The sequence below is a fragment of the Bicyclus anynana genome, chromosome 2 (assembly GCF_947172395.1).
Source record: "Bicyclus anynana chromosome 2, ilBicAnyn1.1, whole genome shotgun sequence".
Taxonomy (NCBI): Eukaryota; Metazoa; Arthropoda; class Insecta; order Lepidoptera; family Nymphalidae; genus Bicyclus; species Bicyclus anynana.
The window spans coordinates 15,635,796-15,663,104 of record NC_069084.1 but is presented as its reverse complement, the minus strand read 5'-3'; the positions used below and the strand labels follow the sequence as shown (position 1 = coordinate 15,663,104).

Here is a 27,309-nt window from a genome sequence, read left to right as displayed (position 1 = left end):
ATCATAAATTTAAATATGTTCCTTGCTCATCATTATCATCACCTATTTAAAAATGAATCCATATATCCCTTGGTCACGCCATTACACATGAAGGGCTGGACTGTGGACCGATTTCACTATTTTTTTTAGGTATGTGTTTTGTTATTGTCAGGAGAAGGTTCTTGTGACTGAAAAAAATTAAAAAGGGGTAGAGGTAGGGTAGGGGTAGTTGTAAGTTTACATCGAGTTTCACGCGGACAAAGTCGCGGGCGTCCGCTAGTATTGTTTAATATGGACGGCGACAAAGTTTGGAATAAAGTCTCGAAATATATTTTTAAATGTAGGTACTTAAAGTGGGAATGATTTTTTCTGAAGGCACTATCAACATTGAATACTTATAGGATAGGCAGCGGCCTAGCGGCACAATAGATTAAATGGCAGTGTGCACTTCCAATTCGATGTTTGTGTGACTAACATCTACGCATAAGTACATCAAGCATTTAAGTAGGTATCTTTTTTTTTTTTTATTCTTTACAAGTTAGCCCTTGACTACAATCTCACCTGATGGTAAGTGATGATGCAATCTAAGATGGAAGCGGGCTAACTATTAGGAGGAGGATGAAATTCACACTCCTCTCGGTTTCTACAGGGCATCGTACCGGAACGCTTAATCGCTTGGCGGTACGTCTTTGCCGGTAGCGTGGTAACTAGCCACGGCCAAAGCCTCCCACCAGCCAGATCTGGACCAATTAAGAAAATCTCAATCGGCCCAGCCGGGAATCGAACTCAGGACCTCCGTCTTGTAAATCCACCGCGCATACCACTGCGTCACGGAGGCCGTCAAACTAAAGGAAGGGAAAGGGAACTAAAAAGCAAGAGTTATTTCCACGCTTTTATTCTCAACCTCCGCGATGGGACCACCACGTCCATATCATCCCTGCCAGGCTTCGACATGTCCTTCTGTATTTCTACCACCATACGCAACATGAAATTTGTGACCTGCAAGCAGGTTCCGTCCCTGAGTTTTGGTAAATCTTTATTTGGGAAAGATTTCCCATTTATGACGACGCATTGTTGGATTAACGACGCGACAAGTCGTTTGATGATGTCGATTTTCTTTTGCGCCGCGAGCGGTCTCAGCCTTATTACGAAGCGCAGAAGATATTCTATAAGTATAACGTCCTCCTGCGAAATAAAATAACATATTATTTAATCATTTTATCATAGCCAAAGAAACCTTACGAAGGGGGATTGGAGGAATTTTACCAAAAATATAAATTGATAATCAATATCCCCCGCGCTTTTCACTACATGTGGTTACCTAACTTATCTAGATAGAAGCAATGATCTGCAAACTTTCAGATGTTCAATTAGGTCGTATATAATATTAAACCCTTCCTTTGTATGGTTATTAACAAAATGGGATACCCAAGTGCTTATTCCGGAAAATACCTAATGCACCTATATATTTATTTACCACTAGTAGTGGTTGCCGTTAAATAAAAAGTACGGTTATAAAATATAGCTCTAACCTTCCTCAATAAATGGGCTATCTAACAGTGAAATAATTTTTCAAACCGGACCAGTAGTACCTGAGATTAGCGCGTTCAAACAAACAAACTCTTTAGCTTTATAATATTAGTATAGATTCTACATCTGAATTTAGAAAGACCAAAAAATAACGCCATAACTAATTTTGCTGCAAAAAAAATGTGTTGTTTACTTTGTGTTTGTAGCTTAAGGTTGGCTATATAGTTTTAGGAGGCAAGAGCCAAAGGGCGTTGGAGTCAGTGAACTTAGAATCGGTTGGAATGGCGACCCTGCGCCGGAAATAGCAGTTTTGATAGACCTCCCACTAAGGAGTCGTTATCAAACAACCGCTTTATCCAAACGACTCAAGAAAGCGCAATAGGCAGGCGCAAAGTCGAATGTATAGCGATCTTTTACCGGATATACTTTGGAGAGTATGCAATTCGTATGCGCTACCTTCTGATCAGTTTGAAGGCGGTACCAAGTTAGTGCTGTGTTAATTAAAGCCGTATCTGAAAGAAGTGTCTGAAAATCCAGTTTAAATCTTTATGATTTAAACGGCTTGAATCGAATCGAAATCGAACGGTCGAATTGAGAAACCTCCTCCTTTTTTTGAAGTTAGTTAAAAATGTATGACATTCTGATATACGTTAGGCTACGAACTTTTCAAACGTCCCTAGTATATAATGTTAGGAGCAAACAGGAAAGGCGCTATAATTGGATCTCGCTCCATTCTAAAATTTACCTCGAGCCGGCGCTGTGTGCATAGAAACTTTACAATCTAGTTCCTCCATCCCCATTCTACCACAGAACAGCGAGACGTCGTGTAGTGGCATCTTTTTGCTGTCAACCCGCACCTAACGGTTTGCGTCAACGTTCCTAATAAGAACTGTTAAGATGTGGAATGCCCTTCCGGCTGTGTTTCCTGACACGTAATTACAATTTGAGCACCTTCAAGGCAAGAGTGAATAGGAATCTCTCAGGCAAGCGCGCTTCATCTTAGTCCTCATCATTGCTTTCCATCAGGCATGATTGTAGTCAAGCGTAAGCCTATATAACATGAAAAAAGCTTAATACTCTGCTCTATGCCGGGTTGTTTGGAAGTCTTAACAAGAGGCCTATGTTATGTTATGTCATGTTATGTTATGCATGAGGCCTATGTTATGTTATGTTATGCATAATGCTTTATAGTAATGAAGTTATTTATGTACCATTTGTAAAGCTAAAATGCACATGTCCACGTGCTTAGATCTACCGACGATGGTGGATAGGTCTTCTTTGTCCAGAACTGGCTGCTTCAGACCTTCTAACCAGTCAAATAGTAGACCGGTCAATACTACTGGATCTTCCTGTAATATTGAAAATTAAATTCAAATTAATTTTATTACCTACTAGCGGTCGCTACCACCTTCTTTAATCCAGCCTTTACAGTAGTATCGCTGTAAAAATGGAGTAACTTCTCCCGTTTTCCCAACATCCCTTCTGCTCTGCTCCTATTGATCGTAGCGTGATGAAAAGTATAGAACCCGCCCAGGAGTATGAAGAATAATTGTACCAAGTTTCGTTAAAATCCGTCGGGTAGTTTTTGTTTCTATAACGAACATACAGACAGACATACAAAAATTTTACTGGATGCATTTTTGGCATCAGTATCGATTACTAATCACCCCTGATAGTTATTTTGGAAATATATTTCATGTACAGAATTGACCTCTCTACAGATTTATTTTATGTAGGTATAGATAGATTTACTTGTCATATATTCTTAAATAAATATGTTCTTATACGGCAAATATTCTATAAAAAAAAAGATAATTTTTTCGGATTGTAAGCCTTCTTTCGCACTAAAGCTTTTTAACGGAAGCGTTCAAATACAACAAATGCATTCCCAAGTGTATATGTTCACAAGAAAAAAAAAACATGACGCTTTTTTTCGAGCAGTGCTGCATTTTCAATTTTAGGCGTTGGAAATAGACCTTCATTTAACTTCATACTATATATGAACGCTTTTTTAACGTCCGTTAAAAAAACGCTCGTGCGAATGAGGTCTTAAGCAGTATGAATTATTATTAAAACAGGTTCCATGAAAAAATTGGTAGGTAATATTTTTCAAGTAGATATTAACTTCTTGTCCAAGTAATTATTTTTTATAGCATTTATTATCTGCACCAATGATTACGTCTCTAAAGATTTATTTTGCCATAAAAACAAATTTTTAAATATATTTCAAAAAAAAAAAATTCATAATTAAAACTTCAGATAAGTATTAAATAATGTAGGTATATATTTAATTATTATTATTAAATATAATTTAATTATTCTGACGCGTCCGTTGCTCAGTGGCATGCGCTGTGCATTTACAAGACGGATGTCCTGGGTTCGATCCCGGCTGGGCCGATTGAGATTTTCTTAATTGGTTCAGGTCTGGCTAGTGGTAAGCTTCGGCCGTGGCTAGTTACCAAGCTACCGGCAAAGACGTACCGCCAAGCGATTTAGCTTAGTATTTCGCGTAGAAACCGAAAAGGGGTGTGGATTTTCATCCTCCAACTAACAAGTAGCCCGCTTCCATCGTATAATGCATCATCACTTACCATCAACTGAAATTGTAAAGAACGGCTAACTTGTAAAGAATAAAAAAAAATATATATTTTTAAAATGGTTTTTTTTTATTTTTAGTATTTAAACAGTAGACCATAAAAGGTCCATGAAATAGATACAGTAGTTACCTACCTCTTCCTCGATTCTGGCCATAGCATCTCTTCTCTGGTTGATGTCGGTGCGAAGTTGTCTCAGGTAATTTAGTTTCTCTTCAGGAAGACTCTGATGATCTATAATAAAAGCCTGCAACATATTTTATTGAATCATTTTGAAAGTGAACATAAAGAAATTACTAAAAGTTCAACTAATCTAGGTTTTCGTTGTGCAGAAAACAACAAAAAATTAGTGTCATAAATACTCAGACCAATGGGGATGATGACTGAGTTTGAATATATTGATTTTTTTTAATGATACATTCGGGAAAATAAGGTCAATGTTAACTACTTTATACATAAAAAGCAAAGATTGTCTGGGTATTTGCGAAATAAATAAGATTATAAAATTTAAAATCTATTAAAAATATTTTATCGTAATTAGATGAAAATTGATACAATTTTAGCTTTCTTACATTAAATATGACAATTTTTAATATGGGAACTATAAACATAAACGCACAATTATCAAAGATATTAGTAATTTTGTTTGAACCCCCATACAAAATATCTAACGATCATTATGACCTACGACGTCATTAAATCGTACCATTTTGTATAGGGCGTTTTTCAGGGATCCGCGGCACCACCGCAAATCTGTCCTTTAAATTCCTGTAGCTCCGAAAGTAATGATCGCAGATACCCTGTTACTTTCACAAAATTGTTTTACTATTAGCATACTCCAAATTTATATACAATTTAAAAAAACTGTCATCATCCATCCCTAACCTGCCTCGCTAAATATTACCCATCTGTCAAAAGTATACGCGTATTAGGATTTAAAGGAGGATGGCGAAAGTGGAAGTCTCACTCAGAAAACCTCTATACTTAGCGTAGTAAAATTGTTCTACTTGTTGCCTGAGACCGAAACGCTTTGTCGTATTTATATAGCAATCATGCGGGCAATTTCGTTATTTTCAATTAACACAAAATTACTGAACCGATTTTCATGAAAATTAAATGGGACCAATTTCAAAGTATACTCGTCCAAAAAAAATAAGAATTTTCAAAATTGGTTAAGAAATTACAAAGTTATGAGGTAACAAACATTAAAAAAAAAACATACGCGACGAATTGAGAACCTCCTCCTTTTTTAAATCGGTTAATAAAAAACCCACCTCGTATACAATGACAGCTGGCATGTTCCCGCCCGTCACGCTGCCAGTTAGGCTACTGACTGACTCCAGGTTTTGCTCGATATCCTCTTCTATCGGGTCCCGCCACTCCACCATTGGCAGTGTTGGAACTTGTGCTGTATCGAATGAACACAATTATTTATTATTATTAACTAGCTGACGCCGCGCGGTTTCACCCGCGTGGTTCTCGTTCCCATAGGAATACAGCGATTAAACATAGTCTATAGCCTTCCTTGATAAATGGACTATCTAACGCTGAAAGAATTTTTCAAATCGGACCAGTAGTTCCTGAGATTAGCGCGTTCAAGCAAACAAACTCTTCAGCTTTATAATATTAGTATAGATTCATTTTGGCCTCCGTGGCGCAGTGGTATGTGCGGTGGATCTACAAGACGGAGGCCCTGAGTTTGATCCCCGTCTGAACCGATGAAGTTTTTTTAATTAGTCCAGATCCGGGACTTTGGCCGTGGCTGGTTACCACCCTACCAACAAAGACGTACCGCCAAGCGATTAAGCGTTCCTGTACGATGTCGTGTAGAAACCAAAAGGGATGTGGATTTTCATCCTCCTACTAACAAGTTAGCCCGCTTCCATCTTAGAATGCATCATCAGGTGAGATTGTAGTCAAGGGCACAGAAAACATATATCAAGGCTTAGCTAGTGGCTAAGCTAAGAATAAAAGTTTTTTTTTTTTTACTAATTGACCCGAAGTTACAGACATAATATTTCAACAAGTTGAGCTTATTATACGCAAATAAATTCGCAGGTAAAAGCTAGTATTACAAAAATTTTAATAAAAAAAATTCAACCGACTTCCAACTCAAAAAATTACTTTAACTAAAAAGCAAAAAATAACATCCTACCTATGTGCTACACTCTGATCAGTTTGAAGGCGGTGCCAAGCCAGTGATGTTTTAATTAAACACGTTTTAACTACAAAATTTCTGTGGTTCTTTTAGAAACAGCTTTAATTAAAACACGACACTGGCTTGGCACCGCCTTCAAACTGATCAGAGTGTAGCACATAGGTAGGATGTTATTTTTTGCTTTTTAGTTAAAGTATTTTTTTGAGTTGGAAGTCGGTTGAATTTTTTTTATTAAAATTTTTATTTTTTTATTTTTAGTGTTAGCATACCCACTGCGTGTGTACAGTCACAACCTATCTAAGAGGAAAGTTCTTATCAATACAAAATTATCAAGTCCAAACACAAGGTAGCTACTGTGAGCCGTCGAGGAGTTCTCTTCACTGTGCTTCGTCTTCGTCACCAGACCCTTAATACAGTCGCAATCCATCTAGGTGGAAAGTTCTCATCAATACAAATTTATCAAGTCCAAACACAAGGTAGCTACTGTGAACCGCCGAGGAGTTCTCTTCACTGTCCCTCGTCTTCATCATCAGACCCTTAATACAGTCACAATCCATCTAGGTGGTAAGTTCTCATCAATACAAATTGATCAAGTCCAAACACAAGGTAGCTACTGTGAACCGTCGAGGAGTTCTCTTCACTGTCCCTCGTCTTCATCAGCAGACCCTTAATATAGTCACAACCCATATAGGTGGAAAGTTCTCATCAATACAAATTTATCAAGTCCAAACACAAGGTAGCTACTGTGAACCGTCGAGGAGTTCTCTTCACTGTCCCTCGTCTTCATCACCAGACCCTTAATACAGTCACAACCCATATAGGTGGAAAGTACTCATCAATACAAATTAATCAAGCCCAAACAAAAGGTGACTGCTGTAAATCCTTGACGAGTTCCATCGTCTGTGTTTCGGCTCCATCATCAGACAAACTCCAAACCTTCGTAAAATTGTGGTGGTTTAAAATACCTTATGGAAACACTAACAAACGTACTAGCCGTCTCTACAACTTTCGAAAGTTCCCCTCAATTTCTCCAGGATGCCATCATCAGATCCTGACATGAAAAAAATGGGACCACCCTGGAAGTAAACCCTACAAAACAAAAAAAGAATTTTCAAAATCGGTCCATAATTGACGGAATTATCGCTGGACATACATAAAAAAAAAAAAAAAAAAAAAAAAAAAACATACATACAGCCGAACGTAGAACCTCCTCCTTTTTGGAAGTCGGTTAAAAATAAAGTAAACGTGTCACTTAAATAAATAATACCTACCTACGTCATCAACCCATATTCGCCTCACTGCTGAGCTCGAGTCTCCTCTCAGAATGAGAGGGATAAGGCCAATAGTCCACCACGCTGGCCCAATGCGGATTCGCAGACTTCACACACGCAGAGATTTAAGATAATTCTCTGGTATGAAGGTTTCCTCACGATGTTTTCCTTCACCGATTGAGACACGTAATATTTGATTCCTTAAAATGCACACAACTGAAAAGTTGGAGGTGCATGCCCCGGACCGGATTCGAACCCACACCCTCCAGAATCGGAGGCAGAGGTCATATCCACTGGGCTATCACGACTCTCTACCTTACTTAAGTAGGTTCGTAATATATCAAAAATAATGTGTATTTGTATAACAATCTACTATTTAATATTTTACCTGGCCGCGCTTCCTAAACTAAATGCACTGTTCAGGTTACCCCGAAAAGCGGGAGTGTCATCTGGCAACACTTGTTTTCAACTACTTAATAAGCTAAAATAATTGTGTACTCTTATCTAATGTTTCTGCTTACTGTTTTACTTTACTTTTCTTTTTTGTAATGTATTTCTTTTTGTAATGTAGTCCTATTTATTGTAATTTTTGTAATTAGTCCTAGTCCAACGGAAAACATTAGAAAATCCTTCCTGGTCTCCACGATACAGATCAATCTAGTGTGGAGACCACAGGCAATGTTATGGTTTTTTGTATATATTTTTGGTCAATAAAGATTTTATTTATATGATATTTATATATGATATTTATTTATTTACTTACTGGCTACGACCTCCTCCGGCGTGCGCACTTCAGGCAGACGCTGCTGCTTCAGCTTGTAAGTCAAGAAGGATTTGTAGAAGGGTCTGTTCCTGACTCGCAAGTCTAAGCCGCTGCTCTGGTGACAGCCACACAGCTTGAGTAGACGTTCGCATATACAATACACTATCTGTACGAAAAATATATAAGTATATATAAAATGTGTTATTTTATTGAGAAATAATTCAATATGGAACTTTTAGCTAACAAGACAAGTTAGCTTTAAGTATGTATTATATAGTAATGGGGATGATGACTAAATAGGTTTGAATAAATTGATTTTTATGATACATTCGGGTAAATAAGGTCAATGGTAACTAATTTATACACAAAAAGCAAAGATTGTCTGGATATTTCAAAATAAATAAGATTATAAAATTTCAAAACTTTTTATTGTAATTAGATGAAAATTCATACAGTTTCAGCTTTCTTACATTAAATGTGACATTTTTTAATAGATGAACTATAAACATAAACGCACAAATAACAAAGAATTAGTAATTTTGTTTGAACGTCCATAGAAATCTAACGATCATTATGTACCTACGACGTCATTAAATCGTACCATTTTGTATAGGGCGTTTTTCAGGGATCCGTGGCAGTGCCGCATATATGACCCTTTAAATTCCTGTAGCTCCGAAAGTAATGATCGCAGATACCCTGTTACTTTACAAAATTGCTTTACTATTAGCAAACTCTTAATTTATATGCAATTTAAAAAACTGTCATCATCCCTAATCACGTCCACGTCGAATGGTGGCAAGAAAACTGGCTATATTTTCTATATTTTTAACAAAAAAATACAACCGACTTCAAAATCACAAAAATAATCTAAAAATCGAAAAATTACACACGTATATAATATAATGCTTGAGAATCATAATGTTTTCCTGCACCGTTTGAGACACGTAGTATTTAATTCCTCAAATGCACGTAAATTTGAGGTTCTCGGACCGGATTTGAACCTACATCCTCCGAATCGAAGGCAGAGGTCATATCCACTGGGCTATCACGGCTATGAAAAAATTAGTATACCTTTGGCAATTCCCTAAAAGCTCTCTCCTCCGTTCCATGCAGAGTCGCTCGCTGGCGGTATAAATATTGACGCAGAGTGAATTCAGAGCTCTTTCGATTCTTCGCTAACATTACTGGATCTCTGAAATATTTATAATCACCAAATTATCAACATTAGAAATCAGTCTAAAATTAAAAAAAAAAACATTTATTTTAGGTAGGCTTAGTTTATAGCTGTGATAGCCCAGTGGATATGACCTCTGCCTCCGATTCCGGAGGGTGTGGGTTCGAATCCGGGGCCAACCTCCAACTTTTTCAGTTGTGTGCATTTTAAGAAATTAAATATCACGTGTCTCAAAACGGTGAACAAAAAACATCGTGAGGAAACCTGAGAGTTTTCATAATTCTCTGCGTGTGTGAAGTCTGACAATCCGCATTGGGCCAGCGTGGTGGACTATTGGGCTAACCCCTCTCATTCTGAGAGGAGACTCGAGCTCAGCAGTGAGCCGAATATGGGTTGATAATGATGAGGCTTAGTTTGTAGTCTGGCAAGTTTGTTGATGACACCCCCATGATATGCGGGCGACGGGGGAAAGACTGCGCGGGTGTGAAATCGTGCGTGCGGGGAAGTGAGGTGCATCGGTCGTGGGTTTTTTATTCATCGCTACACGCCCACCGGCCCGCGCGGCTAATCGGCAGTGTTACGAACGAAGTTGCAAGCTATAGGGTCTAGCAATTATTGGAATGTAGGAAAAAATAAGCTAGATAATAAATCGATACATAAGTATGTAGTTGAAGATAGGGTTTTTTGCCGGCGGATAATAATTGTTCGCTAGACTATTGTAGTTAAAAGAAGGCCTGGATAGTTCAAAGTCAAAGTCAAAGTTCCAGCAGGCATTTTTAGTTTCTTTCATATCATTGTGATCATCATTAACAGCTCATCGACGTCCACTGCTGGACATAGGCCTCTTGCATGGACTTCCAAACAATACGATCTCGAGCCCTTAGAATCCAGCGGTTCCTACAACTCGCTTGATATTTTCAGTCCACCTAGTGGGGGGTCGACCAACACTGCGCTTTCCGGTGCAGGGTCGCCATTCCAGCACTTTGGGACCCCTACGTTCATCGGCTCTTCGAACTATGTGTCTGCATATTGCCACTTCAGCTTCGCGAATCGTTGAGCTATGTCAGAGAGTTTGGTTCGTCTGCGGATCTCCTCATTTCTGATTCGATCACGCTGAGAAATCGATTAATAGCTCGCTCCATCGCCCGCTGAGTGAAGTTGAACCTTCTAATAAGGCTCATCGTTGACAACGCGCAATGTTCGAAGACTTTCGTCTTCAGGAACGGAGGAATTTCGGACGCAAATAATGTCATTCATTCATTATCAATCCATATTCGGCTCACTGCTGAGCTCGAGTCTCCTCTCAGAATGAGAGGGGTTAGGCTAATAGTCCACCAAGCTGACCCAATGCGGATTGGCAGACTGCACACACGCAGAGAATTAAGAAAATTCTCTGTTAAGCAGGTTTTCCTTTCACGATGTTTTCCTTTTACCGTTTGAGACACGATATTTAATTTCTTAAAAAATGAAAAGCTTCATGCCCTGGACCGGATTCGAATCCCTCCGGAATCGAAGGCAGAGGTCATATCCACTGGACTATCACGGCACGGCTCGGCATATAATGTATTAATCATTATTAAAAAAAATGGGAAGATTTTATTATCACATACTCGTACATTAAAATGTACCTATTAAAATAAGCATAAAACTTATCTTATCTTATCTTATTAAAATAAGACTAAAACTATAAAATTAAAATAAATTAAAACTATTATTTAAAAATACTTATAAAAATTGCCGCCCTTGGTAAAGTGCCCATCACGCAGGCAGCGTGGGCAAATTTATTAAAAAGATACTGCAAATATTAAATAAAAAAAAAAAAACACGTTTATAGAGACATACTTGGAGCTAAAGACAATGGTCTGAGGCAGGAGGTAGTGCTCGAACTGCTGCACGCAGAGGATCTGTCCGCTCATCTGCACTGAGTGGGGGCGTTTCTTGCGCACCAGCCGGATGGCGTCGTTGGCGCGAATCCTCAGTGAGTACACCAGGTAGCAGGCTATGAGGACCCCCGTGCGTCCGAGGCCTGCAAATAAAAAAAAATACAATTTTTTTTTAATCTATACTTACTACTATTATATGGTTTCTGTGAACCATACCTCTAACGGTTTCTTCGGCATCCTACTGAAACGGGGCAATAGGCCTCGACGATAGGTAAATAAAAAAACTCCTAACGCCATTTAATGTGAAATGGGAAAAGTAAAATACTGTCGATAAATCGGTATTCGAATTTGGCGCGAGAACTGTTTTGCCGACTGTTACCACAAATGAGACGCAGTGGTCGCTCAAAAATACCAAGTTCGAGTCGGTTTTTACAAATGGGAATAGACAAGCAGAATAAAATAAATCAGCAAGTAATAAATTAAAATTAAATTACAAAAAGATAGATAGATTCACACAATAAAGAATAATCCAAAATGAGTCTTTACAAGCAGCGCGGTTTTTGAAATTTGTAATTGGAACGGCTACGACACCGTCGTGTTCCGTGAGCTCTATCTGCCTATTATGCATAATCTGTGTTCCTACTAAATCGTTTGACGGTACGTCTTTGCCCGTAAGTGGGTGGTAACTAGCCACGGCCGATGTCTACCACCATACCAGACCTAAGCCAATTTAGAAAATATGGTATGGCCCGGAGTTCCCGGCGTCCCTTAAATGGGGCAGGGGTGCTAAGAATCCTCGTGCAAAACTTTAAAACAACGTGGATGTGGATGGGCAAGATTGACAGGCAAAAGAAGAAGTAGGAAGAAGTCCTGACTCCGAAACATAAGGGAGTGGACTGGCATAAAGACAGTTTTCCGCCTAGCCATGGATGGACAATGAGAAATTTAGAAAGCTGACTACCGACCTTCTTAATGGAGAGACACTTAAAGAAGAAGAAAATCCTAAGCTTACCCTTGTTGGGAATCGAACCCAGGACCTCTTTATTGAAAACTTCAGTACCATCTGCGCCAGAGACGTGTCAAAGTCAATCGCAGTCAGTCACAATTATACATATTTGCAAACATTAACGGCTCACTACTGGCACGAGTCTCCTCTCAGAATGGATTAAACCCACCACGCTAGCCCAATACGGATTGGCATACTTCACACACGTAGAGAATTAAGAAAATTCTCAGATATTCAGGTTTCCTCACGATAATATTTCCTTCATCGTTTGAGATAAGTGATATTTAATTTATTAACATGCACATAACTATAAAGTTGGAGGTGTATGCCCCGGACCGGATTCGAACCTACGTCCTCCGAATCGAAGACAGAGGTCATATCCACTGGGCTATCACGACTCTCATATCTCGTCATTTTTGCATGGACAATTTAATCTGCATTTAAAATATTTTCAGTTGCATTGTTTGACTTTACGACCGATTTTTGCGCATCGCGTTGATTATAATTTTAAAATGACCAACATCCTTATTGCCATATCTAATTATTAGCAATTAGTTATAATATGATTATTTAAATGCTATTTCCCATGAGTTTGATTGGCTCACGCGCTGTTATTTAAAAATAAATGCACTGAATTATTGAGAGCCATGATAGCACATTGGATATGACGTCGGCCTTCGATTCGCAGGTTCGAATCCGGTCCGGGGCAAGCACTGCCAACTTTTCAGTTGTGTGTATTTTTAGAATTTAAATATCAATGTCTCGGTGAAAGAAAAACATCGTGAGGAAACCTGCATACCAGAGAATTTTCTTAATTATCTGCGTGTGTGAAGTTTTCCAATCCTCATTTGACCACCGTGGTGGACTATTCGCCTAACCCGTTTCATTCTGAGAGATGCTAATGATGTTGCTAATGATGATGCACTTAATTAATTCCACTAATTTAGTATTATTTCAAATATGGAAAGGAATACAAATTGTCAATTTTACAAGTTATATGTAAAATTTTGAAAATCACACAGTTTAGTAGCTGCTTAATTTTAGAATGGTTTTTGAAGAAAGTAAGCTATGTACAGTTGGTACACAGCTACCTTTAGTACCAAGCCTACTTCAAGTATATTAGTTTTAAAGTATAGATTTGGTTATCGATTTATGAATGTATTAATTCAATCACCATTCACAATTGATTACATCAATGTTTCACATCACTATAGGCACAGATACAAATATCGGACGTCATTATTGTTAGACTCTGCGCCACGAAAGAAGTCCCGCGGCTAAAACTTGAACTAAAATTGACAGCGCTTTTCACAAAATGACAATTATGCCTAGTTCTTTTACTACTTAGACTACTTTTTTTTGACGAGTACGAACAATTTTTGGATTTACTGCCGAAACATCGTTTATAATCGACTAAAATACTAAAGTAGTCCGAACAAGGCCTAAGACCGCCATTACCAAATGACAATGAGCAGTCAACCAACAAGACACTAGCTCCGCGTCTACGGGACTTGTTTCGTGGCGTGGAGTATACACACTTTGGAAAGTTCATTTGGTATGGCCTATAGCTCTACGTATATAATGCCACGCGACTGTGTCATCCGCGGACGAAGTCGCGGGCATCGGCTAATACTTCTGTAATTTACTTTCAGTACTCTTGCTTGAAAACATTGTCATATTACGTTACGATAAACGAGCATTTCAGCCTAAGGGACTATTTTTTTTTTGAATTTTTGTCTGTTACGAGTACTAGCAAAGTACGAACCTACTACAAAACGAAGGAGGTTTTATTCGTAAATAGAAGCATCTCATTACCTACATTATGGTATGGTAATTGAAATTGGGATCATGCCATGGGAACTTAGAAGAACGTGAAATCTTTATGAAGCAGCGCCATCTACATCCTAGATTTAAGATTCCAGGATAGTAAATACAATTACATATGATGTGTACGTACTAGAATGTTTTTAGAGATTAAACCCGTGTAAGTACGGAAAAAAAACCGAAAAAAAAGAATTATTTATCCTTTTAATTTTGACGCGTAATAGAAAGAATGTGTTTGTATTTCTAAAGCAAAGGGATTATTAAAGAAAAACAGTAAGTGTACATTAATTTCAACAATTTTCCACATAGTCATTTGGCCTAGTGGTGCATAACAAAGGTACAATATAATAATCCTGAGTTCGAGCCCGGGGGTAACAAAGGAAAACTTTTTGTCTTTTTTTTTGTTTTTCTCAATAGGTTTCTTCAACTATTAAGAAATTAAAAATGTCTCTCCTTTACAAAAAATATGCATTATTATTTTTATACTTTTTGCTATACTAAAAATACCCTATCTAGTCACTAGATGGCGCTATCACATTCGTTCCGAAAAAAGTTCGAGTAGCCTATCTATTTCCAATAATACACTGTAATCTTTGATTGGAATGAAATGCAGCGTTCTTACTTGTCTGTGGAATGCTTTGACACCTATTATCTATACGACGACGACGACGACGATCTCAGACCAATTATTGTATAGGACCTGCCTCGCTAGACATAACTTTTCTGTCAAAGTATATGATCAACGATCTAATGCGATTATAAAAACTGTCCCTATAGAATCGATCTTTAATAGTTGTAATCGTGTTCGTCGGTTAAAGAGCTCCGTAAAAATACCTTTTTGTGCAATTGAGTTGTGTAAAAAACGGGCAAAAACCGTACTTTAGTATAAAATATATACCAAATCTAAGCTCGTTTTCTTCAGAAAATGACAGACAATTTTGTTCGTGACTATGAGTGCGATACATGTCCTTCTATAATTGGTCTGAGACGACGATAATTTTAAGTGCTTTGTATTATTTTTAAGAAAAATTGTAATATTTAAAGCAGGGCCTATAAGGACTTGTATCCAAGGCCGTAAAATAAATTTAAAAAAAAAAACCTATTATCTATGTATCTAAGGTGGAATGCGTGGATTCTTTTTTCCATCATTTGATTTTTATTGAGTCGCGAATTGATTGATTGCCGTTATGGCTCGTGCCCTAAAATACTTCGTTTTCTTTCTAGCCCCTTGTATAACAAGCTACTATTTTTATCTATCTTAAAGTCGAGCATCATCTCGTTTATTCGCTATTTAACCTCGCCAATTAACCTATTTGTTATTTATTACCATGGAGATAAAATGGAAGTTCACATTATCATAAAGATAATGGAAAATAACATAATAACCAGGATTGTTAGCTAAACGGATATCAGAGATTAGTAATTGGTCTTGTAGTTTCTATGCGTTGAGTATTTATCAACTTTTTTGTGTCACTGTTAGGTTAGGTAATCACGTGGCGTAATTGCACTTTGCACAATTTAATGCATATTTTAATAATTATTGCTTATTACTATAATAGGATTTTAATTACCTATACGACTTGTCGCTGAGAACAAAATGTCTTCCGTGCTTTTTGCCGACCTCCGTGGCGCAGTTGTATGCGCTGTGGATTTAGAAGACGGAGGTTGGATCCCCGGCTGGGCCGTTTGCGGTTTCGTATTTGGTCCATCAGGGTCATTATCAACCCATATTCAGCTCACTGATGAGCTCGAGTCTCCTCTCAGAATGAGAGGGGTTAGGCCAATAGTCCACCACGCTGGCACAATGCGGGTTGGCAGACTTCACACACGCTTTGAGAAAATTCTCTGGTATGCAGGTGTCCTCACCCAATGGATATGACCTCTGCCACCGATTCCGAAGGGTGTGGGTTCGAATCGGATCCGGGGCATGCACCTCCAACTTTTCAGTTGTGTGCATTTTAAGAAATTAAATATCACGTGTCTCAAACGGTGAAGGAAAACATCGTGTGGAAACCTGCATTACCAGAGAATTTTCTCAATTCTCTGCGTGTGTGATGTCTGCCAATCCGCATTGGGCCAGCGTGGTGGACTATTGGCCTAACCTCTCTCATTCTGAGAGGAGACTCGAGCTCAGCAGTGAGCCGTATATGGCTTGATAACGACGAAGATTATTTCAACGAAAAACCGTTATTTACGTATCTTCGTTGAAATAATCATGTTAGATGATCATAAAACAAAACAAAATCACTGCCATTTGATGTAAAATGACGTAGTCAATATAATTTTGTTGAAATAATTATGTTAGATGATCACAATTACGAAAATACGATGAAAAACGATGTAATGACTTACTATTTGAATGGTACGCCGAGTTACATCATAACTCTGCAGGTCTCACTTCAGCCGTGGCTAGTTACCACCCTACCGGTATAGGTGCACCGCCAAGCGATTTAACGTTCCGGTACGATGTCGTGTAGACATCGACTAATACGACTAATAATCTAGCCTACTTCCATCTTATATTGCATCATCACTTATCATCAGGTGAGATTGTAGTCAAGGGCTAACTTGAAAGAATAATAAAAAATAACCTTATCGTACTCGTATTATAAACTAGCGGACGCCCGCGACTTCGTCCGCGTTTTTATTGATGTATATATGTGTAAAATAAATAGTCTACTAATTAATTTACCAAAGTATAACTCAAAAGCTGTTTGCATCCCCATCAGTAAATGCAGAATCAAACTATCACACTAATATTATAAAGGCGAAAGTTCATGTTTAAGTGTGAAAGTGTGTAAGTATGTTTGTTCCTCTTTTACGCTGCGGCTACTGAAGCGATTGGGACATTTGAAATGGCAATAGATTTTACTCTGGATTAACGCATAGGCTACTTTTCATCCCGGAAAAATCCATGGTTCCCGCGGGATTTGTGAAAAACTAACGAAGTCGCGGGCGTCTGTTAGTATTAGAATTTTCGTATAACGTTCACCGAGGCACTGATTTGTTTATTATTGAGAGCTATTTTCCGCTAATACGATTCGGGGTCTTTTAGACCTGTAGTAAAACTTTATAAAATCCTTCTTTTTGGCTTCAATGTAGCATAGTTAAGCATTTTATTTTTGACTAGCAAATGCACCGTGGTTTCACCCGCGTAGTGCCTGTTTCCGTTGAAATGCTGAGATAAAATAAAGTCTATGAAAAAAATAATGAATATGTAGCTTTTGTTCCAATTTTTAAATCAGTCGTGTAGTTTTTGAGTTAAAACATAACAATCAAAAAACTAATCTTATCCTTATACCTATTACGTACCTATTAGTTTAGATTAAATGAAGAATTCAATTATTATTATATTTGAAGGATTACGTCAACAGCTTAGTTTCTTTAGAATCTATAGTTAAAATAAAATACGGGGTCTTAGCCCTCATTCGGACGAGAGTTTTTTTAACGGACGTTAAAAAAAGAGTTCAAATATAGTATGAAGTAAAATGAAGGTCTATTTTCAACGCCCAAAATTGAAAAAGCAACACTGCTCGAAAAAAGCGTCGTGTTTTAAAAACGCTGCCATGTGAACGTATACTTACTTGGGAATGCATTGTTGTATTTGAACGCTTTTTTAACATCCGTTAAAAAAGCTCTCGTGCGAATGAAGACTTGATCCCGTGCGACACTCAATTCATAAACAGGCACACATTATAGATATAATAAGTATATATGTGTATGTGGTTTATGGACTTTTAATAAAATAGAAAAGCCAAAAACAATAAATAGCTTTATTAAATTTTAAAAAATTTAGGTAGATATATTTTCTTTAATTCTATATACATATATTCTATCCTAATACTTTGACAAACAATAGTTTCGTTTAAACAAAACAAACAATTGCAATTCACAAAAAAGAAATATGTGGAGCTATTTTCCTTGGGTGCCCAATAATGTTCCGAATTTAGAATATTTGTCTATGATTGCTACGCTTTTCTCCCATAGTCTTCTTGCTAAATCAGCATCTTCTGCAGTTTTAGACGCTTTAACTCTTTTACAGTTTTGATAATAATCGCCCGTGGAACTTTCCAAGTTTGGGGACACGCACAAATGAATAATAGTCTGGGCACCTTCCTCAGCTGATATAAACAATAAATATATTGCGAAATGTATAATGTATTTGGTAACATAATTTAACTTGTCGAATATGTTGGTCATAACTAATCCTGGATGCAAAACATTGACAGTGACGCCTTGTGGCACTCTTTTAGCTAGTTCTTTAGCCCATAGTATAATGCAGAGTTTAGTTTTACCATAACGAGCACCTGGTAAGTAAGTATATATTGGTTCCCAACTAGCAATCTTTTCAGGGTCAACTCTTCCGAGATAATGAAGAAAGGATGATACCATTACAATTCTACTCGGCTTTGATTTTATAAGTTTATCCAATAGTAAATGAGTTAGGAGAAACGGTCCAATGTAATTAATTTGCATCAGTAAATCTATTCCATTTTCCGTGTAACCTTTTTTTATTTCACCACATGCTGCGTTATTGACTAAAATATCCAAACGGTCGAAATCTTCATTAAACTTTTCAGCGAATTCTTGAACACTGTCTAGTTTCAGTAAGTTGAGATGTCTGTATTCGACTTTATCGTTTCCCGTCTCTTGTTTTATGATGTCAACTGCTTGTGCTGATTTCTTTTCGTTTCGGCTAGCTATTATGACTCGAGCACCTCTTTCGGCTAAAGCCTTTGCCGTTTCGAATCCAATGCCAGAATTTCCACCAGTGATTAAAGCAACTTTTTCGTTTAATTTAGTTTTACACTTACATCTCTTTGTAAAAGGGTCTATCCATATTTTTAATGCGACAAAACATATTAATATTAATAACAAAGTGTAACTAAATAAATTAATAATAAAATTGAGAAAAATAATTAATGCAGACAACATTTTTCGTAGTTGTGTGCGAATGCGAATATAACCTGTATTTAATCTTCATCTCATCATTATCAATTTACTTAATGTATTCATTCATTAAGCTAATTATATAATTGTATTAATTTGCCATTGGCGTATCTAGGGTTATTTTACAGGGGGTTTGCACTGGATTATAAAAAATCTTTCAATTAAAAATATTTATTAAATTTTGACTGTTCATTTGGTATTTAAAAAGGTCTTACTGAAAAAGTGATTCAGGAGTTTTGAAAATTATCATATATCGATTTTTATGTGCAAAAAGTAGGTGCCTCCATTTTATGAAGTAACCTTTTTACGTAAAATTACGATTCAATTTTTTTTTATTAATTCAAACGATAAATGAAATAAATAGTTGTTAACATTTTATTTAATAATCGTAGACAATGTGTGTTGTAATCATAAAATGTGAATTGAATTAAAAACTTGAATTTCAGAAAATTTCATCAACTTCGTAAACGGGGGGGGGGGGGGGGGGCTCATTTCGCTTCGCCGTCCCATGACTCTGATGGACTTACAGTGGAATTCATAATAGTTGTAGGGGTACCCCCAGGAAATCATTCATTGCTGCAGAGTGTCGAATTTAACGTCATTTTTTTTGAGAATTTCACACTCAGCGGGTGAATGATCCCCTGAGGGTGCCCCTACAACGTCTATTTCCACTATTAGTCCGCCACTGGCCTGGCAATGGCTGATGCACAGTCTACGCTCAACGGTCTGTCAGGTTATCAGTCCGTCATCTAATGACATAGTGGTCGCACTCCTAATGGCTCTACTAACTCTAATGTTTGTTTTTAATTTGCCAGGTATGGGAATAGGTATTAGGTATAATAATTTTTTAATCGGAACATTTTTCTATATTCTTTTATACGGCAGAGCCATTGAATTCACTCATATATGTCTTTATGGTTTATTATAGTATCATCATCATCATAATGACAGCCGATGGACGTCCACTGCAGGACATAGGCGTAGGGACTTCCAAACATCACGATACTGAGCCTCCTGCATCCAGCGAATCCCTGCGACTATTAATAACATATTAAAAAGTAACAAAATAAAAAAACATTATTTTTTAAATATAAACGTAGGTATTGTGTTGCTTAATTATTCATTTCTCATACTAGTCAAAAATAGTTCATATTGAAAAAAAAAAACAAATTGAAAATTGGAACTTTTAGTTACGTACGCCAGTAGGTAATAAAATCGTGTTCTTTGCAATAAAAATAAAAATTATAATAACTTAACGTAAGTATACAGAGTTTACATGGGTTTTAGATGATGCAAATTGCTAAGCATATTTATTTATTATTGATATGCTTTTCTCCCACAATCTTCTTGCTAAATCAGTATCTTCTGCTGGTTTAAAAGGTTTAACTTTTTTACAGTTTTGATAATAATCACCGGTGGAGCTTTCCAAATTTGGAGACACGCACAAATGTATTATCGTCTGGGCACCTTCCTCAGCTGTTTTATATAACATATATATTACAATATGTATAATATATCTGGTAACAGAATTTAACTTATCGAAAATGTTAGTCCCAACAAGTCCTGGATGTAATACATTGACAGTGACGCCTTGTGGCACTCTTTTCGCTAGTTCCTTAGCCCATAATATAATGCAGAGTTTAGTTTTACCATAACGAGTAAAAGTATGCACTGGTTCTCTATTTGTTAGCTCTTCAGGATCAAGGCTACCAAGAAAATGGAGGAAGGATGATACCATCACAATTCTACTCGGCTTCGAAGTTATTAGCTTTTCTAATAGCATATGAGTTAGCAAGAATGGACCGATGTAATTAATCTGCATCAGTAGATCTATTCCGTGTTCCGTATAACCTTTTTTAATTTCACCACATCCTGCGTTATTGACTAAAATGTCTAAACGGTCGAATTCCTTATTAAATTTTTCAGCAAATTCTCGGACATTGTCTAGTTTCAATAAGTTAAGATGTCTGTATTCGACTTCATCGTTTCCCGTTTCTTGTTTTATAATGTTAACTGCTTCTGCTGATTTTTCATCGTTTCGGCTAGCAATAATGACTCTAGCTCCTCTTTTAGCTAGATCTTTAGCCGTTTCGAATCCAATTCCAGAATTTCCACCAGTGATTAAAGCAACTTTTCCGTTTAATTTCGTTTTGCACTTGCATCTCACTTTGAAAGGCTCTATCCAAACTCTTAATCCGACGAAAAATATTAATATTAACAATAAAGTGTAACTAAAAAATTTAATAATAAAAGTGAAGAAAACGTAAAGTGCAGACAACATTTTTGTAGTAGTGTGCAGTACGAATAACCTTTGGAACCTTTAGTTAATTTTCATTAATTGTATTAATTTGCATTCATCAAATATATTGTGTGGTTAAGTGATGCATGGAAGTTGGAAGCCAAGTTCAGGAAAATTATTAAATTTGAGCTCAAATTCAATAATGATAACGACTAACTTATAAAACGCACAAATAATCAAATAATTTAAAGTCTTAAAGAATTTATATAACGAGAGATGATAATAAAATCATTTTAACAAAAACATTCAAACGACTTTAAAATCACAAAAATAAACTAAAAAGCGAAAAATAACATCGTATGTGCTACCTTCTGATCACTTTGAATAACACAAGACAGTGGATTATCAATTAAAGCCGTTTCTAAAAGATTCACAGAACTTTCTTTTATTCTAATAAAACCCACCACTGTTAATCAGTGACTTTTTCATGATCATTGGTAGTTGAATAATAGTAGATTGTTATACAAGGGGCTAAAAAGACCCATTATATACGAGGTATTTTTAGGCTAAATAGAAACCGAGTATATAATGGGTTTAGCCTCACGTGTTACACTCTGCTTTTCACTACGATTGCGAGAAAATAAAATAGTATAGTACAATATTCAATGATTTATTTTAATTGAAAATTTAATGTACAAAGTCTACAATTTTGGATATTAAGGGAGATGCTTTTACTCGGTAACATAATTTCCGACTACTGTGAAGATGAATAATGAGTATGTAAGGTTAATGTGGGAGATAATAGTTTAAAAAACTTCTTTTGTAAGTGAATCCATTCGTTGTTGTTTTCTTCACTTATTAAATTTTTCGTAGGTATTCGTAGGTATCGTAGATAAGTATTTAAGTAAATGCGTCTCGACTTTGATGGTAACAGATTGAAAATTTCATCCATCTCCAAATTAGGATCACCATTCTCACTAGATGAAGACAACAATAACAATTATTGTTGAAAAATATGTAAGTTACGTTCACAAATTTACAATGAATTTCTGAAAAAAATCAAATGTGTATTATTCACGCCAATTGTTTTTTAAATTCTCGCTTTTTAATTTTATTTTTTTCACATGAGAAAAAGGCAAAGGTATTATACTGTAAAGGATGTCCCATGTCTTCAAATCTCGCTCTATTCGCAACTCAATAAAAATTAAATAAAATATAAACGCATTCCACAGACAAGAATGCTGCACTTCATTCCAATTTAAAGTTTTTTATTTATTTTTCAAAACAATCAGGGCCTTACTTATAATGATTCTGTTTTCGAATAAAACCTCCTCTGTTTTGTAGTAGGCAAGTACTTGGCTAGTACTCGTAACAGACAAGAATTAAAAAAACAAAATTACTTTAGCCCCTAGAGGCTGAAATGCTTGTTTAGCCCCGCTGTGGAGTGGTAATATGACAGTGTTTTTGAGCAAGAGCAGTGAAAATGTTATTGCTACGTCATCTACATAATATTATTATATCTCTGAGAATCAAATGGTTAATGGAAGGTGCTATGAAAAGTGAAGTATAATGTTTATTATATGACCTGCGAGAGATCATCTTTTTATTTACATTTTTAATAGTATCTAGTAATATAAGTATTTACAACTAAAATATATAAGGACCCTTATTTTCAATGCACCTGCGAATCCATCGCTGAAAACTGCATCAAAATCGGACTGGTTTTCACAAACAACCCAAACACCCAATCTCGGTCAAATGATACAACTCGGTAAGAATAACTTCGACAATTAGGCTGATAGAAGAATTCAGCTTGGTTGAGCAGCATTTGGGAAATTACGCCGGGTCTTCAAATCGTCAATACTTTTTAATAGTCTTGCCTGTGATGATATACGGAGCGGAAATGTGGACTGACGGTTGAACTTATTCACAAATTTAAAATTCAATCAGTAGTTTCAGCGTCAATTTCTTTCATTTTATTTTTATTGCGTTGCGAGCTGCGTCTCCAAATATTAAATGAAGAAGAAGGTAACAAACATTAAAAATAAAAAAAACAACATACGCGTCGAATTGAGACCCTCTTCTTTTTTCTTGAAGAAATAATTTAAACAAAAATTGCCGCGAATAAGTATTCTTCTTTGATCTTATTTGAATTGATAAAGAAATTCATTGTGACCGTAACTTATTTCGCAACATTAGTTGTCATGTCTTCATACAGTAACATGGTGACCCTATTTTTTGCAAATGGAAGAAAAAGGAAAACAAATTATTTTCAATCTTTTGCCATCAAAATCGATATGCATTTACTCAAATATTTACGAAAAATTTAATAAATGGAGAAGAGAAAAACAAGTGGTTTCAGTCTAGTGGGTTTTTAATTAAAATAGAACATTGAATATAATATAATTCGGTTTCTATTTAGCAGCCTCGCATAAAGGCTCGGGCCCTAAAAATACCTCGTATTTAAAGAGTGTTTGTATAACAATTTAAATTTTTTTAAAGGAAAAGGCTTTCCTGTAAAACCCCATTTATGTTTACAAACAAACCAATTAGGCACCCGATAACTTTACATACGAGTAGGTAATAATTATCTAACAACAAACCCAAATGTATTTATGTAAAGCAAATGTAAAGCAGAGCAGAATTTACAAGAAAAAATAACAATTTTAAGATGATATCTTATTTCGTAGGTAGTTTTAATAATTCTAACGTTCTCTCACAAACTTGCCGAGCCAGTTCATCATTTTCGGCTATTTTTATACATTTCACTTTTTTGCAGTCCACGTAGTAACCACCGGACGAATGTTCTAAATTTGGTGAAACACATAGATGTATTGTGGTTTGTGCACCTTCAGTTATATTTTTAAATACTAAAAACGCTAAAACTTTGATTACTGTCTTCATAAATAGATTGAGGTGGTTAAAAATATTGGTCATTATGATTCCTGGATGTAAACAATTAACAGTGACGCCTTGCGGAAGTCTCTTAGCAAGTTCTCTCGTCCACAAAATTTCGCACAGCTTTGCGTTCGCATATCGAAAAAAGTTGTGTGTTTTCCAACATTTTGTAATATCTTCGAGTTTAAACTTAAAACCAACGATGTAACCGTTGGATGAAACGTTGACGATACGACTTGGTGCGGATGCAGCGAGTTTTTCTAACAATAAATATGTTAGAAGGAAAGGTCCGACGTAATTTATTTGCATCAATAAATCCACACCGTTGTCTAAATTAGCCGTTTTTACTACACCGACACCAGCGTTGTTGACGAGGATGTCCAATCGGTGGAAATCTTTGTTGAATTTGTCAGCGAACTCGACGATGCTGTCTTGTTTTGCTAAATTGAGTTGTCTGTATTCAACGTTGTCGTTTCCACTGGCCCGTTTTATTATTTCAACAGCTTCTTGGGATTTCATATCGTTTCTGCTGGCGATTACGACCTTAGCGCCTCTTTTCGCTAAATTTTTGGCTGTTTCGAGGCCTATACCTGCATTACCGCCAGTTACTAAAGCCACCTTTCCATATAACTTCGTGGTACACTTGCACACTCCTTTAATAGGCTCCGCCCATAGTCTATAAACGACAGCGAGAGCAAGCAGCAAGAGAAAACTATATGCACAGAATTTTAAAAGAAATAGAATAGTTACTACTAATAAAGACCAAAATGACCACATGGTGCGTACGTTAACGTATGAGTACAAAGGTTCACTGAATAAACACACTATAAATATTCATATGAATTAGAATACAATTAATTGTTAAGCAGTAACGGGACGTTTTAAATACGAACACATTTTGAAGTCGGTATGTTTGTATGGTATGTAACTCGAATATAATTACATAAGTTTTCGAGTAAATTTTTTTAGGGTCCTAAGTACTTTAATATGAATAAAAATGTCAAAATGTTTGTTACTCAATGATCAGAACTTGGATCAATGATTATTTTGATAAAATTTGGCAAACTAAAACCTGGATTGGGTTACTAAACCTAGATATACTTTTTTTCAAGATATGTCTGTACAAATTAATTTATTATGCAAAACGGCTAAAACTGACGTGATACAACGTCCTAGTATTGCCGTCCTTGCAACGCGGAACTATCCAAACTGATCGTGCCGCGTTGCAAGAACCAGCTCATGACTAAGGAATTGTAGGGGCAATCCATGGATCTACTGAATCGATTTAGAAAATTTCTTGTACCACTAAAAAGCCAAGTGAAGAAAGAAAGAAAGAAAATACACTTTATTGTACAAAGAAACATAAAATACAATATATACAAAAAAAAAAAATACTTAAAAATGCACAATAGGCAAAAACACTAAAAATGCACATAGGCAAATACTAAGAAAAATCTACGTACGAGTATATAATATAAATCTATTGTATTGTATTGTATATATATATATATATATATATATATATATATATATATATAATATATAAATATAAATATAACTCAAAGGTAACTGACTGATATAGTAATCTATCAGCATCCGCCAATAAAGAATATTGATCAATTCTACCCCCAAGAGGATAAAATAGGGGATGAAAGTTTGTATGAAACTTTCTCAATTTTGCGGCGATTTGGCTGAAATTTGGAATGAGAATAGATGTAATACTCTAGATTAACACATAGGATATTTTTCATCAAATGAAAAAATCCATGGTTCCCGCGGGGTTTGTGAAAAACTGAATTCTACGCGGACGAAGTCGCGAGCGACAGCTGGTATTTTATATACTTACAATATTTATACACACATATATTAGTATATATAAACATGTCACAAGCACAAGCAAACAACGATGATAATTATTAAAAAAATTATAAACTGAAAGTGGAAAGTAATGTTTAGCAATGAGCCCCTTGAATATCGGTTATTGTAAGTGATTGTGAGTGTCATAATAAGCTATATTTTATCCCCATATTTTTACGGGAATAGGAATTACGCGCGTGAAGCCGCGGGTCGTCGGAGATTTGAATTTGTAGTGACATTAGAAGTTAGTAGGATTTTTTTCGATAAAGATTTTTTTTACAAGGACAAAAATATGAGCTTCCGTAAGTAATTAGCCACAAAATACCTTTTATATTTAAATTAATTTATTTCAAGATAACAGATATTATTAAAGCGATAAGTGGCTTGCAGTTTAATTTGACGTAAATTCTCATCAGTCTCGGCACTGAAAATAAGTCTATCGTGTTGATGTTTATTTTATTTTTGTTATTTTATTAATAACACATTTGCTCGTAAAGTATCTCTTATTTCACCAATTTCAGTATAGTTATGTATCTCATTACGCACATGTGCCGTAATGTAAAATAAAACGCACATGTGCTGTAATGTAATTCAAAACAATTAATCATCCGTCTATAAACGAACAGTACTTTTTTCAAGTCTTAGCAAAGAGTTTTTATGGCAGAAAAGTGCTCAACATTTTATGAATAAAATTTTCATTGTGAGGTAAACTATTATAAAAAACATTTAATTCTTTCATTTTATTAATTTTGACAATAAATGACAAAAACGAACGCACTTCGCTATCTGTGCAAAAATTACAATGATATGTAACGATGACATCAAAATGTCATCATATGGAAAACAGAAGATTCAACAAATTCATTTTCAGAAAATGTGTTCAAAGTGTGTTTCCTCGCAAATGTGTTATAAAACGTCGTATGACATACGTGCGCTTTGATAATTACAGCCTCTGCTTCCTTACTAAAAATGCAAAATCGCCTCGGCTGTAATTTTCTACTTACCGCACACTTACCGCTTACCGCTTACTATTATATATTTTTTATTGTTTATTTTTGACGTTGAATACATATGTTGGAATTTTCGTCTTTATTTAGATTGTCCAAACTCAAAAGGCATTCTAACATCTAAGATAGTATTAAATCCTGTGTTAAGTGAGTTTATCATTCCTGTTTATAATTCG

The 27,309-nt window shown here is 36.0% G+C and overlaps 4 protein-coding genes across 4 annotated transcripts in view; all 4 read right to left on the bottom strand.

Annotated features, from left to right (window-relative positions):
- Positions 1 to 857: 857 nt before the first annotated feature.
- Positions 858 to 27,309, bottom strand: part of LOC112049084 (protein tyrosine phosphatase domain-containing protein 1) — a 52,981-nt gene continuing 26,529 nt past the window's right edge. Inside the window, exons 6-12 of the mRNA XM_052885793.1 lie at positions 11,312 to 11,495; positions 9,367 to 9,487; positions 8,296 to 8,461; positions 5,378 to 5,511; positions 4,240 to 4,350; positions 2,721 to 2,858; positions 858 to 1,164 (exon numbers count right to left, since the gene is read on the bottom strand). Coding sequence (XP_052741753.1) covers positions 859 to 1,164; positions 2,721 to 2,858; positions 4,240 to 4,350; positions 5,378 to 5,511; positions 8,296 to 8,461; positions 9,367 to 9,487; positions 11,312 to 11,495 — 1,160 coding nt within the window. The 3' untranslated portion in view covers position 858. The remainder of the gene's footprint in view (positions 1,165 to 2,720; positions 2,859 to 4,239; positions 4,351 to 5,377; positions 5,512 to 8,295; positions 8,462 to 9,366; positions 9,488 to 11,311; positions 11,496 to 27,309) is intronic.
- Positions 17,937 to 19,406, bottom strand: LOC112049077 (retinol dehydrogenase 13-like). The gene has a single exon (XM_024086839.2). It carries the CDS (start codon positions 19,115 to 19,117, stop codon positions 18,095 to 18,097), a length of 1,023 nt encoding a protein of 340 aa, XP_023942607.1. The 5' UTR covers positions 19,118 to 19,406; the 3' UTR covers positions 17,937 to 18,094.
- Positions 19,933 to 22,467, bottom strand: LOC112049076 (retinol dehydrogenase 13-like). Its single transcript, XM_024086838.2, has one exon. It carries the CDS (start codon positions 21,411 to 21,413, stop codon positions 20,433 to 20,435), a length of 981 nt encoding a protein of 326 aa, XP_023942606.2. The 5' UTR covers positions 21,414 to 22,467; the 3' UTR covers positions 19,933 to 20,432.
- On the bottom strand, positions 23,276 to 25,178 carry LOC112049080 (retinol dehydrogenase 12-like). Its single transcript, XM_052885806.1, has one exon. The coding sequence runs from the start codon at positions 25,044 to 25,046 to the stop codon at positions 24,051 to 24,053; it is 996 nt and encodes a 331-aa protein (XP_052741766.1). The 5' UTR covers positions 25,047 to 25,178; the 3' UTR covers positions 23,276 to 24,050.

What these genes read in the sequence shown, in the direction of transcription:
- LOC112049080 (XM_052885806.1), bottom strand. Translation starts at nt 25,046, where the DNA reads ATGTGGTCATTTTGGTCTTTATTAGTAGTAACTATTCTATTTCTTTTA.
- LOC112049077 (XM_024086839.2), bottom strand. Translation starts at nt 19,117, where the DNA reads ATGTTGTCTGCATTAATTATTTTTCTCAATTTTATTATTAATTTATTT.
- LOC112049076 (XM_024086838.2), bottom strand. Translation starts at nt 21,413, where the DNA reads ATGTTGTCTGCACTTTACGTTTTCTTCACTTTTATTATTAAATTTTTT.